Source organism: Hemibagrus wyckioides, linkage group LG06 (assembly GCF_019097595.1).
Source record: "Hemibagrus wyckioides isolate EC202008001 linkage group LG06, SWU_Hwy_1.0, whole genome shotgun sequence".
Lineage (NCBI taxonomy): Eukaryota > Metazoa > Chordata > Actinopteri > Siluriformes > Bagridae > Hemibagrus > Hemibagrus wyckioides.
The window spans coordinates 11,996,361-12,011,130 of record NC_080715.1 but is presented as its reverse complement, the minus strand read 5'-3'; the positions used below and the strand labels follow the sequence as shown (position 1 = coordinate 12,011,130).

Below are 14,770 nucleotides of genomic sequence, written 5' to 3'. Positions count from 1 at the left end.
CTATAATCAATAACATTTACACTTAAGCCAGGTTCTTGTCCATAAAACAGTATAATATTTAACTGTCATGTTGCTTAGCAACCAGAGCACAGTGTTAACAGTGTACAATGCGTGACAGAAAAATAGTCTGAAGCGTGTATCCCTAAAGCAGGAACATAAAGAGCTCTTGACACCATAACAGACGTTCAATACTAATGTGATCTCCAGCTCAGACAAACCAATGCGGTCATTATGTGACACACCTTGGCCAGACTTGGCACTCGAGTATGAATACTGGGATGGACTAACAGACTTTGACCAGTGTGACCGTGGCTTTGTAGCACCCTCTAGAGACAAGAAAAAAACACTGCACCAACAAAATCACCCGAGTCATCGCTTCGGTAAAAGTCAGAATTGTATTATTCTTTCATGAAATATCCTGACAGGGTTGAATCTGGAGACTATCCTCCAGACACACTCACTCCCCCATGTCTAGGGGCAATGAGGAGTATCCAATCATGCTTCTGGTGTGTTATTGAGACGTGGGAGGGGAGCGGAGATCCATGGACATGAGGAGACTATGCAAAGCTCCATGAGACCCGGACCCTGGATACCCGCCATTTAAGTATGAATGTACTTTCCTTACAAATAAAGTTTCCTTCTTAGTTTACTAGCTCCATAAACCAGTGAGAGGGGTTTTGAGTGATTTTATTGTGTGTTGTAAGTTTGCTACCTCACACTTGCTGCGCAGTCCGGTCTCCTGCAGTCTGGACCAGATACTCTGGATTCGGCCGGCATGCTCTGGGTGGGTGTTAGTGTTGCCACACATACACTGGTGCTTCTGCATTAGAGTATCATACACCAGCCCTGTGAGTGTACACACACACACACACACACAGTTTCGTCATCATCAAATCCAAGCTGCACTAATAAGTTAAGCATGTAAACAACTTGTTAAACCACAAATACACTTTATTAATACAACCATCATGAACACTAGATTATCAGAATAGATTTTAATTAATATATGGACACACCCACACTCTCTCTCTCTCTGAATCACACTCACAGATCTTTTTTTGTCTGATGACAAACTGTATAGACCTGTAAAGACATGTTTATCCTTTCAGCATGTTTCGAGAGTGTGAGACGCAGAGACAGCTGAGAACAAGATTACTGCAAGAATAACCCATTAATCACACAGAGAGAAGAGAGAAAGAAACAGACAAGGGGTACTAGGGAGAGAGTGAGAGAGAGAGAGAGATCCTGATATTGTCTGATACTGATTTTTGATTGTAAAAAGCAAGCTATCTAAAACTAGTCTAAGCCAACCAAGTCAGACACAGATGTTGACACAGAGCTGTGAAAAAGGAAGGACACAAGTATGAACTTTTTCCATTTTCTCATTGCATTGTCCTTCATTTTCTCTTTGAGTCTTACTGGATTAATTTTATAAATGTGCTGGTGGTACTGACCGGTGGTGAAACGCGGCTTGGCCGGAGGCTCCTGCACTACAATGGGGAACGTGGCAGAGGCTGGAGAGGACTGAGCTCTGGACAGTGGGCGGTGCCCTGGTAAAGTAACGGACAGGCCAGCAGCCTCCATCGATGCCTGGTAGTTTCGTAGTTGATGGATCCTCTGCTGTTCCAAAAGGAGAGCCTGCTGCTCAGAGACAGAGAGGAAACACAGCCATACTGGGATTTCTGCACAAAGACAAGTCTTGAATAAACCTGTAGTTACTAAACACTACCAGAAGATGGCGATCTTTACATAACATTGGGCCAAGTTTCCAACAAGGAAAGTGTCAAACAAGTGCAGAAATAAAGTGTAAAAAATTACCAATATTGCCCTATGTGCAATTAGGGACCTGTTCAAAACTTTTTCACTATTTTTACAGAAACACTTTCAGTCTCATGATCTTAAGAAATTTTCCGCGGCTTTAGTGTTATTCTTGCTATTTTTATCATCTGTGCAGAAAAAAAGGAGAAGAAAGCAGGAACTCTGATATGCATTAGGTACACTAGTGCAGCAAATATCTAACATACCTTAGTAAATAAAAAATAATATGCATATGTTTTCCAAAACCATATTTTTAAATGAGTGCCTTTAACGTTTGGCTGCTTTCCAGACCTGCCCATCAACCCTGAATAAAGCAAGCCGATTTTGGCATATAGATGCTACGTTACCCAGAATGCCTTCCTCTGCTGTCACTAACCTGAAAGCCTGTGTAAATCACTGTGTGTGTGTGTGTGTGTGTGTGTGGAGAGATGGATACTGCAGAGACACACATCATGGCTCCTAAACCTCAGCTCTCTCCTGCTGACTGAAACACACAGTTAAAGCTAGTGGCCTCAGTGGAGCGGGGGCGTGCTGAGACACGGTGGTGTGTGCGTGCACGTCTGTAGGTTCATTCGTGACTGTGTGGGTGTCTGAGTTATTTTTAAGCCTAAGCCAAAAAACTGCTATACAGCCCAGTACACATTCAAATGCCAACAGCAGACTGAGACGAAATGTAATCAGTAATGCCTCGGTACATCTTAACTACAAATTCTTGAAACGCGAGCCAGCATTCAGGCTTTAAAAGGTGAGATGAATATTTTTGGTAGCAACGCTCTTCCATCTGCACATCTCTCTCTCGGGTGCCTGACCTGTCTGAAGATCAGCTCGTGCTCTGCCTGTCTCTCTCGCTGCTGCAGCTCCTCCTCCAGCTGATCAGGAGGCTCCTGTTTGATGGTGACTCCACGCGGCAGGCCCTCGGCCGGGTCGTTCAGAGCCTGATGCTCCCTCAGCTCTTCCTCCGTCTCCTCCGGGTGACTCTCGTGCTGCCTGCCTGGCTCATTTGGTTTAGTGGCCATAATCTACAAAGACGAAAAACATATATGAATGAAACGAGTGAGTAAAAAACTTGCATGAACAATCATCCTTTAAAATCATGCTGTACTGGCACCCATGAGCTTCCCCTGGCTGTCAGAGCATCTGAGTCATCTGAACAATGGTCTATAAACCAAGACTCTGGTAACTGCTGCTTTGAAACTTGCTGCATTTGGAGGACATCAGGTCTATATAACAATATTTGATATACACTCATACATATTTGGGATTTGACCAAATGATTTCAGCTCTCTGACACAGTATACTGGAGCAAGTGCAGACTTCCAGTTTCAATTGAAGTGTATTTACATCCAAATCAAGCGAAACATTATAGGAATTGCAGCACTTTGCATATGCGGTTCTTCTCCTTAAATGAAACAGTCTTTTCTATACACTTGGCTGCAAATCGTTTGGCTGTCTTAGACATCACTAGTCAATGGATTTCTTCTGTGGTGATGATCTGCCAGGACTCTACTGCAGCTGTCTTTAGTTCTTGCTTGTTCTTAAAACACTCAGGAACTGAAATGCGTGCTCAAGTGGATTCAGGTCTGGTGACTGACTTGGCCATAGCTGAACATTCCTCACCTTTTGCCTGGAAAAAAAGTTTCGGGTTGCTTTCGAGGTACGCCTGGGGTTATTGTCCATCTGTACTGTAAAGCTCCGTCCAATGGGTTTTGAAGCATTTGGCTTTAATGTGAACGTCGGCACATTATAACCCTGTACACTTCGATCTTCGTCCTGCAGCTCTTGTCAGCAGTCACATCACTATGCACATGAAATCAGCTCAATCTTTATTTGTGGAAGAAATTAAAAACAGAACAACGTACCAAAAAGCCAATAGTCCAATAACTTTTGGTGGCTTAAAAACATATGAGACCGCATTTAAAAACTGTAATTCCTACACCGTTCGCCTCATTTGAATGTAAATACCTTCAAATTACAGCTGAAAGTCTGCACTTTGCACCCATGTTCATTACTTTCCACTCCAATACACTGTGGCGGAGAGCTGAAATAACAATAACGCGTCGCCATATCACAGTGGAAGATAAGCAGATGGCTGCAGAGTAACGGTGCTTTTTACTGTATCTGTAAAAAGCATTTTGCTGCTTCACTACATTTCTTTTCTGTGGTTTTTATGTATGTAAAGGTTTTGCTGAAGCCACTAAAAGCCTAGAAAAAAAAAAGGAAAAAAAAAAACCCACGTCTACACGGTCACATGTACTGCATTACAGCCATGTGCCTATTGAGCATCGCACAAAAGATGTGAAATAGGGTGCTAGGTCTTTATTATTGCATAAGCACTGATTTCTGATTGTTAAGGCTAACACATGCTTTCCACAGGCCATGTGAACACAATTACATTTACATATTTGGCTGATGGTTTATTCTAAAGTGACTTAAATGTTGAGACAGGAGCAGTTGAGGGTCTTGCACAAAGGACCCAGCACTAGGGTTCGAACTCTTAACCCTCTGAACGCTTTAACCACTGAGCCTCAAGATTCAAGATTCAAAGAACTTTATTAATCCTAGGGGGAAAGAGTGTAGAACTGTAATATTGCACAAATTGGTGATCAAGTGATAATGGTGAAGTTTTATTGTGCATGAAAGGTAATGCCATTGCCAACCAACACAACTGGAGGAGAGCAATAACTGATCCTATCAGACATCTATGAATTGTCTGATACACATGGGGAACAGATCTTCCACAAATTAGACTCGGGTCTGATCTAAAGATGGCCGCGGACGTGTTTAAGGTTTTCTGCTCCGATTTCCTTCGCTCAACAGAACAAGGTTTCCATAAAGCGCATTGTTTCGGCGGGCTTTGTCAGCACCGCTAACGCTCCACAGCGTTATTTACAGAGAAGCAATTACAGAGAATTAACTACAGAAAAGCAGTGCTGAAGCCTGACGAGTCAGCAGGCTGTGAGAGTCGTCGGCTCTCGCTCCAGGAGCGGTGCAGGATCGGTTAACTGAGGAGCGCAAAGGTGAATCTCGCCACAGGAGCTCTTCAGACACTACACCATGAGAAACGGCTTACACACACACGAGCCAGCAACATGATCTCACAATAAACACGCAACTCCTGTGCTGAGAAACTGAAACAAGGGCATGTCATAACACAGAGTGCAGAGCGAGGGAGAAGAGGGGAGGACAGAGATATGGGGGAAGAAATGCAGGAGGCTTTTGTTCTTTTATGGCTGCTGACACTCCACCCTCGAATCTGCCTGCTTTCTGGAGAAACTGCCTCCTGCCCTATCGCCACGGCAAGATCACACACACACACACACAGGGGAACTAGAGCCAACACTGGCAACAGCACAGCATTGTGGCTCTGAGCCAAGGGAACATCTTTGACGTCAGAGTGCTTGGCAATGCCGCATCCCTGTCCTTAGTTCTCCAAACAAACTTTGCCTTTTTTCAATTTTCTTTCTTTCCGCACCCCCTCTCCCTCTTTTTCTTTCTCTCTCTCTCTCTCTTTCTCTCTCTCTCGCGCGCGCACTCTGTTGTTGCTCTTTTCACATTCTTACTCATTTACAGTGGAAATTCACCGTGGCTGAGTGGCTGTGTAAGTAGTGATTAAGCTGCTCTTTGCACAATGTGAAAGAAAAGTAGAGAGAGACAAAAAAAAGAAAGAAAAAAAGGTGAACAGATTAAATAAAAGATTAAACAGATCTCAGAATGAGTAGTAAAGTTTTTTTCCATGAAGCGGCTAGCTTCAAAAATAGCTACACGTATGTGTAAAGTGAAGTGCAAACTAAACACAGAGCAGATACGCATGCAGAAATGCAGTTGTATGAGACTATAATGCTTCCTAGCTGTAAGTGTGGTGCACATATCCCTCCTGCAGCAGTTCCTAACTGTGGAAGTAAACAGGGGAAATGCCACAGAGGTATTACATTCCTTTAACGTCTGCAGAGCGAGCGGCAAACGATGCCACTTCCAGGAAAAGAGCTGTTTAATGAAGCCTTCTCCTCATCCTGGGAGCTCGGCCTGCTTACGAAAGCCACCTCTCATCTCCATCCTGTGTGTATGTGTGTGTGTGTGTGTGTGTGTGTGTGTGTGTGTGTATGTGTGTGTGTGGGTGTGGGTGCAGATCCTGAGGCTAAATCGTGGTAACGACATCGGTCCTCTCCAGATCGTACACTGCGTCAGACAGACAACATACACACAACAAGCAGAGGAGGGGGCTATTATTTTTCCCCTTTTTGTCTACTTAATGCTCCTGCAACAGCTGTTATCTAAAATGCATGAATTTGAGAGAGAGAGAGATAGAGAGAGAGAGAGAGAGAGAGAGAGAGGAGCAGGGTGGCAATAGATACAGAGAGATGAATAAGGATAAAGCAGGAAAGAGAGAAAGAGACAGAAAAAGGAAAACAGATGGAGGGAAAACTGCATGACAAAAAGAGTAAGAGAAAGAGCGTGATTAAGAGAGAGGGAGAGGGAGAGATGAATAATGGAAGAGGAGAAGTGAGTTAGAGAGAAAGAGAGAAAGAGAGGGAGGGAGAGAGAGAAAGATAGTGAAAAATAGACAGGGACAGAGTGAGAGGATCAATAATGGAGAAAGAGGAAGGGAGAAATGAGAAATAGTGAGGAGAGAGAGAGAGTGAGAGAGAGAGAAGGAAAAAGACAGAGAGAGGATAAAAGGGAGAGAGCGTGACAAAGAAAAAAAAGGAGAAAAAGACAGAGAGGGAGAAAGAAAGAATGAGGGGGAAAAAATCATTCACTGGAGTAATTCTCTACGCCCACACTCATCTCATGACGCTACATTAAGAGAGCAGCTCACCCACACCCTCATACACACACGCACGCACACGTGCACACACACACACACTCACCCTCACACACACCCTCTCTCCCTCTCGCTCACACACACACACACACCCACGGAAAGAGCCACACTCAGTCAGCTTCCGGTGTGACCAAATAAAGGATGTGCATCCTTCTGGTTGCCATAGTGACAAGGGAACTACAGGGAGAGACAGAACTGAAAGAAGGAAAGGGAAGGGAAGAAGAGAGAAAGTAAGAGAACAGAGGGAGGGATGGAGAGATGGAGGGAATGTACTGTACCTTGCTGATGTGCAGCTGCTGCTGCTGGAAGTGCTGTTTCTGTTTGACCAGGAACTGCTGGTGCTGCTGCTGGACCACGAGCTGCTGTAGGGCCTGTGTGTTCTGGGGCAGCGGTGCTGACTGGGTTCGACCCAGTGGCCGGTGAGGACGCAGCTTGTGGATGGAGGATGACTGCAGGGGCAGACTGCTCAGACCTGGACACACACACACGAACATCATTTCATCCATCCTATCAATCCACCCTATCCATCCATCCTCTCATCACTTCACCCATCCATCCATCCATCAATCCATCTATCCATCCATCCATCCTCTCATCACTTCACCCATCCATCCATCCTATTACCATTCCATTCATCTAGTCCATCCAGCCTATCCCATCCATCCATCCACCCACCCTATCCATCCAACCTCTCTTCATTTCATCCATCCGTCCATCCACCCTATCCATCCAACCTCTCATCATTTCATCCATCCAATCCATCCATCCGTCCAATCCATCCATCCTCTCATCATTTTATCCATCCATTCAGACCATCCTATCCATCCATCCTCTCATCATTTTATCCATCCATTCAGACCATCCTATCCATCCATCCTCTCATCATTTTATCCATCCATTCAGACCATCCTATCCATCCATCCTCTCATCATTTTATCCATCCATTCAGACCATCCTATCCATCCATCCTCTCATCATTTTATCCATCCATTCAGACCATCCTATCCATCCATCCTCTCATCATTCCATCCACCCTGTCCAATATCCTTCCAACATCTCATTATTTTATCCATTCACCATCCTCCCATTGATCCCTCCCCTCTACCATCCTTCCTCTCATGTTCTCATTCATTCATTCATTAATTCATTCCTTCATTCATTCCTTTATTCATTTATCTAATGTGTCATCATATTGTAACACTTAATGTAGCAGTGTATGGAAATTATGACATGGTTTCACCAGAAGTTATACCTGCACTACACAGAATCTTTTATGCATGCTGATAATATCTAAAATATTCAAATAGGTTAATCATTAATAGTGGCAGTTTGGGTGTGCCGATATGTATCGTGCAAATCTATGAGGTTCATATTTGCATAATGCACCAGCAGGGCAGCAGTAGAGCTGTGTGAAAATAAAAAATAAAATAAAAAAACCAAAACACCAGTCTGGTCTTTTAAAAGTGTTAAATAAATACAAGTGGCTTGACAATAAATACACAGCTCACTTGGCTAAGAACGCTGATTTGTACTTGACAGAAAACGCAATGCAGTACGGTGTAATGTTCCTGAGTAAGCTGACATACATCACACTCTCTTCTGAGCCCTGAGCCACTGAAAAAAGAGAAAGAGAGGTATATTTAAGGTGTGCATTTCAACTTAGAATTTTCTTAGGAGTTTCTTCTGTTTTATTCACAGACTGGTCACCTGCCAGCTCTCCTGTGAAAGCTACCACACAGGAGGACGATGAAAGCTAGCATGCTCCTCTGGAACCGCTGATCACCCTCTTCTGCATACAAGAGCTAAAGAAGGACTGTGATTTGTTAGTCTTGCTCCTGATTGACAAGTGAATGAGACTATTCCCCTCCCACAGATAATTGTGCTCCCACTGATCTGGCGTCATTGTTGAAATTCCAAATCGTGATCTCCAGATTTTACTGAGCGCCAGCTAAACTCTGCTATCAAAGTTCCAAACAATCATCACCGAATGCTGAAAAATCATCAAATATCTCCTTAAATGTCAGAACTGTATTGTTTTGTTTTTTTTTTTTTTTAAACAACAGCTAAACATATTGTAAAGCTATAGGAGGCCTTAATTACTGACAGTGATATTTTTTTTGGTCATGTGTGAGCACAGTTTACTTGTAACGTGCAATCATGCTCCCTTGGATGCTTCTGAAAGCGTCAGGAGCAGAACGATGAGACAAACGCTTAGAGAGCTCCTCGCAGCTCCGGATTATGTGCTTGTCTCTACTATGAAATTTTCAGCATTGTTGGTTAATTAAATTTCAATTCCATTTCTATTTGTATTGAATGTTTAACAATAGACATTGTCACAAAGCAGCTTGACAGAAATCTGGCTGTAGATTTAGATCGCTAATGAGCAAGGCAGATGTGACAATTTCCTCAAAACTGCTGTACATGAGGAAGAAACCAGAATCTAAACCGGTGTTTTATAACGAACGGATGAAATGTTACCAGTAGAGCTTGGGATCAGTGAGTAAATGTCCATATCCGACAGACCTAAGTATGTATATTATGTATAACACTTAATGAACTAATCCAGTGCGTGCTGTGGCTGGGAAACTCAAATGACTCCACTTGACTCCTCCTAAGTGGCTTCTTCTTCAGTAACTCTTCTATGGTAAAGCACAATCAACACTGCTCACCCTCTCTGCAGCGTCTCTGTGCTGTGTGCTTCCTGCACACTGATTTCAATAATCTCTTGAACGGATGAGATGAGGTGGAGGAGAAGAGCTTTGCACAGACAGTCATGATACATGAGCGAGCATAGAGTCGACTACGTCTCTCTCTCTGTCGGCTGGGCAGAAGTATCGACCTGCCTGCTGCTGTCGTGCCGAGCTCAGTGGGAGGCTAATTAACATTGTCTATGACTAATTTCATTAAAATAAAGCTTCCTCAGAGCCAATCAGCGCAAATTGATGGCAATTCGTAAGGGATAATGTTCATAAAACTGCGCTTAGAGCGTAGATGGACGTCCAGCTTAAGACCGCACCGACCGGCCATTTTATTTACTGAACTGTTTTGCTTAAGCATTTGAGAAGCTGTTTTCGGGACACTGCACATTTAATAACTTTGCCAAAAAGAAAGCAGCGGATCAGTTCAACATTAATGGCGTACTTATTTTTGCTTCTGCCATTTTTAGACTGTCTGTTATAAAATTACACACCAGGCTCATTAACTAGCAGTTTTTAAATCTTCTCACTATGACGGAATTAAAACAATAGTCATTTCGGACAACTGCTGGTTAAAAATAACTTTTTATCAGTGTAATAAAAAAAACTACGCTGTATTTTTTGTAGTAAAAGTAACTCTCCTGAATGTTTTTTTATTTTTTTTTGAGAAATAAAAGATGCAATTTTTTCAAATCAGAACAATTTTGTTCTCCTTCCATTCTGACTGCCTTTAATAAACTTCAAATCTGCTCAAATTTTCTTGCTGAAATTTCTCTGAAACTGAAAAATATGACCTTACATTCATTACAATCTGTACGATCCTCAATACTGCTATTCAACATGTATGTAGGCTCTAAAAAGGCTTTATTTTTAAAATCCAAAGACTAACCCTAATAAGGAAATTCAAGAAAACGTGTGTTGTGGACATCATGTGAAATCAGGTTATTGTTTGTTGGTGATTGTGTCGCATCATATGGACGCTGCATTATTTTATATGCACAGATAAATAAACCCAGCCTTATAGTAAAATACATACCTGAAACCAGGGGATTCTGTGACTGCTCCAGCAGGGCCATGTGCTGTAGCAGAGGGTTGTGGGCGGAGCCTCCCTCTCGCTCCAAGGCCGAGGCAGCCAGATATGAGGGAAGGTGGGCTCCGGCGATGAACGGAGTGGTTATGGGTAATCCGGGCTGCAGGCCTGCCATCGCCAGCCGGTCACCCTCCTGCTGGCCAGACGCCACCTGGTGAATGACGGTGATAAGACACAAAGGCAAAGAAAGCAAACCAGTGTGTGAAATGTACAGGCAAAGAAACGAAAGGTTCATATCAAAGCTTCAAAAAGTCAAGCAACAGAGCCTCTCAAAATCAATATGTGTGTTAGATCTGTATTTCGGGGGGGTCCGGGTGTTTGCGTCAGCAAGCAGCAGTCAGTCATTGTGTCTCAATGGGTCCTTTCTGAAATGGTACTGGCGCTGAAAAGCCACATACTGCACACTGACCGTCTAGACAGGAGCCTTCTATGTGGACTCTTCATCTCAATGACCAACCAGAGGCAAAGCCAGTGGCAGAGAATAGGGGGGAAATACGTCAGAGAGGAAGGGCAGAGAGAACGTGTACAAAGCAATAAAGACAGGGCATTGAGCTAAAGATAGGCAGAGTGAGAAAGAAATACGTGTGAGAGGGTGAGAGTAAGCAAGGGTGAGAGAGAAAGAGAGTGTGAAAGTGAGATGGAGCCACTCACAGTGGTGGAGCCGGTGGCTGGCAAGCCCAGAGTGATGTTTGGGAGGGAGGGGGATGTGTACAGAGACAGCTGGCTAACAGGACCCTCTCTGCTGGCAAGACGATGTGCCAGGGAAGGCTGGAAAAGAGCAACACACACACACACACACACACACAAATAAACGCTGTGATCATAACTAACGGCTCTGTGTGGTTTGTGTAAAAACGTGTATATACACACACACACATACTATCCACTGCACAATATCAGCACTTTAGCGCTATGTAAATCAGCAATATGGCTGCTGGATAATGTCTATATTTATTCTGTCACAGTTGTTTAGTAAAATTGGCAACAAAAAATGTTTTAGTGCACTCTCATTTCAAACCACCAGGAAACCAACAGGAAAGTGTACTTTATAAACCCGGATTCCCGCTAATGCATAAATGCTTCAAAAAAAGCAAGACTGCTCCTTAACTTCTTTTAACAGCTGAATATAAACAGAAGTACATTTCTGATGAATGAATAAATATACCACTACAGTATGTAATCACACACACAGTGTATATATATATATAGACACTGAAGTCATGCTTTAGCCTATTTAAAAAAAGGAAACTGCTGCTGAGTCGAGGCTGAAGTGTAATGTGTCTGTACCTCCACTGGGCTGTTGGAGATTGAGCTGGTGATGCCGTTCTCATTAGTGATGTTGTTGGAGCTGTTGTTGGGTGAGCTCGGGCCAGAACCTGGTGCGCTGTTACAAGCTGATTCTAAAAAAAAATAAAGAAATAATTAACAAATAAACAACGGAGATGGACACGAGGTCTGTTTAGTGTTGCCTAGCTGCTGTTTGTAACTCACTCCAACAGGCTGCTCTGAAAGCCAAGCTCTTATTTGTGGGTTTTGTTATTGAGTCACTCACCTGTCACGTCCAGAGAGCGTTTCTTGGCTGTAGTTACGGGGCCGTCCCTCCTCCGCAGCAACGGGCTGCTGCGTCTCTCCGTCACCTTCTGCTTCAGCCTGGAGCGCAGCTTCAGATTCGGCTCCGACGCTGCAGGGAGCACAAACACACGCTGTGTTCACATCGGAGCCTGTCATTATCAGGCTCAAATCCTTCTACACATAATCTGATACTAATCTGCTAGCCTGTGTTTGCCAAAGATATCACATTAATAAGGTAATACGCAATCAAAAGCACAGAAACTTGGAAATTATGCGTGAAGTTAATCTCTACCAGAGCCACACTTTGACACCTGCACCGCAAAACAGTTTTTTTGGCAAGACTTTGGGGTTAAGGTTTTTCTCAATTTCTCTTTACGGCACTGGTCTTATTACAACTTTGCCTTAATAATTTCGCTTCCAGTTTTCACAAGGCTGCTTCAGAGTCAAGTCACCTTTATTTATATAGCACATTTAAAAGACAAGTGGCTGCCAAAGTGCTTCAGAATCAAATGAATGCCAAGAAGAAATGAACTGAAATGTGAAATAAAATGAGAAATGTTGAGAAAGGAATAAGCAGCGAAGGACAAAACCACACATTAAAATAGTGGTCGAAACAGAAGAGTCGACACTACTACTGACCCTAAAGAGACTCCTCTCTGCGCCAAGGTTAATCAAGTTTGAAAATAACTAGCATTGATTTCAGAGTCTTCTTAAAAAGTGTGGACTTCAGACTGCAATGACGTAATTCGGGAGTGTGAACGGAAAAAAGTCTGTGCAAAGCATTAATCCTAGAAATAAGTGTTTTCCCACACACCATCCACTTGACCATTGGCGTTTCAACCGCTAGTCGCCCTGTCTCCACTCCCAGTCATTTAGTGGACCAACCCTAATGACCCATGATTAGCATGTGACCATGTGTCAAATATCAAGCGGCCAATAATGAGTGCATCCAGAGATCATTAATGCTTTTCAAAGCCCACTGGGTTTTGGTCAATATTAAGTGCGGTCAGTAGCCACTGAGAAAATGACCATGAGCACCATCTTCCCCATTGTTCACGCCCATTTAGAAACACTAAGTTAGACCATAGATAAACCTGTCTTAATGCACTTATCTAAATGCCCAGGTTCCATGACTTGAAGTACTTTCCAAAGAGCACTCTGTATTAAAAAGCTGGTCTTGCGGTTGCGATTAGCAAACTAGGTGAACGTGAGGGTGGCACTTCTTGTAAGAGGCAGGACCATTCCCAGACATCTTTGTTAAAGAATGTAGTGCATCCTGCCATTAAGACCATGCATTAGTCAAAGACGAGGAACACAGCTGCCAAAGACTGAATTAAGCTTTGCCCTTTGCCTTCTCATAAGTGAAGTTTCTAGCAAGTGCACTAATGGCAAGAAAGTAGCCTTTCTTACCCAAGCTGAACGAGTAGTTAAGGTCAAACTAATAAGATATTCAGTGATGAGTTTCTAAACTTTGGAAATGTACAGAAGAACAGAACAATAGATGCAGGAAGGATTTTGATGATCAAACTCGCATCTCTGACAAAAGTCAAAACTCGCATCTCCTAGAACACGACTGTATGCACAGTAATAATCTCAGATGAATGCAATAATCAGAAAATATATTTGGAATAAGTGTAAAGAGGCTGTCATGATTGTTTGCAGTGGGATATTAATTGTAATAGAGTGCGCTAGTGTGTAGCCATGGCTGGCAGCCAGCATCAGGGCATCAGCAGCTGTAATTGGAATGAATGAGGGCTACCATGAGGCCAAGGACCCGGGGACACCCACCCCCCACCCCTCACTCTGGAAAAGTGTTAACGTGGCAGAAGTGAAGCTTGAAGATCAGCATTAGAAGGAGACACAGGGTCACCCTTGGACTAGCTGACTTTTAAGTGTTTTTGCATGAGCACTCATGTGTGTGTAGACGTAGACATTTTACTTTTCCCCTTACTTTATCAGTAGGTTTGAGTCAGCCTTATCAGTGTAATGGTACAAGATATTCTATATAGGGTGTACTTCACTGTTAATCTACAGAAACTACAGTACATCTTTTTTAAAATTTAATATAACATATTGTGTAATTCAAGCAATGCATGCAAGCTAGACAGTCCTTTGTTCTATTTTTACTCCATTTTCTCCAAATTTGGTAATGAGCCAATTCCCACCCACAAGCCAGCTCTATAGCTACAAAAAAAACATGTCAAATAAAATGAAATAAACTGAGAAATATACAAAGCAATAGAAAGACAGTAAAAGACAAAACCACACATAAAAACAAAGGCCTCACCTCGGCACTAAGGTTAACGAACCATGCACTAACATTATTCCATTTAAGTAGAGTCTGAAAATAACTAGCGTTGGTTTCAAAGAACCTTGGATAATGTGGGGACTTCAGACTGCCATGCTGTAATTTGGGAGTGTGCACCGGGCCATGCTAGCTTGAGCAAGAAAGCAATAGTCTGTGAAAAACAATAATCCCAGATATAAGTGCCCCCCCACACACACACACACCGTCCTTTTGACCATTGGTGTTTCACCGACTAGTTTCATCTTTCTCCTTTATTGGACCAAAACTAATAAAATGTTCTATGTAGGCTTGAATGTTTATCTATAGAAACTACAGTACATGCTCTATAGTCCTTTTTTATATTTTTACCCCATTTTCACCTAATTCGATCAATTCCCACCTACTAGCCAGCTCTAAAGTCAATAACTAGAGAGGGTGATGACTAGCACATGCTTCCTAAAGCCAGCTACAAGTCTTCAAACTGT

At 42.9% G+C, this 14,770-nt stretch overlaps 1 protein-coding gene across 4 annotated transcripts in view; it reads right to left on the bottom strand.

The window, feature by feature from the left end:
* Positions 1–14,770, bottom strand: part of hdac4 (histone deacetylase 4) — a 170,106-nt gene that overhangs the window by 36,339 nt on the left and 118,997 nt on the right. For all 4 annotated transcript variants that reach the window (XM_058391174.1, XM_058391176.1, XM_058391177.1 and 1 more), the window contains 8 exons: positions 11,979–12,107; positions 11,714–11,826; positions 11,078–11,194; positions 10,373–10,577; positions 6,919–7,112; positions 2,628–2,837; positions 1,455–1,641; positions 713–846 (listed from right to left, as the gene is read on the bottom strand). In XM_058391174.1, the coding sequence (XP_058247157.1) occupies positions 713–846; positions 1,455–1,641; positions 2,628–2,837; positions 6,919–7,112; positions 10,373–10,577; positions 11,078–11,194; positions 11,714–11,826; positions 11,979–12,107 (1,289 nt within the window). The remainder of the gene's footprint in view (positions 1–712; positions 847–1,454; positions 1,642–2,627; positions 2,838–6,918; positions 7,113–10,372; positions 10,578–11,077; positions 11,195–11,713; positions 11,827–11,978; positions 12,108–14,770) is intronic.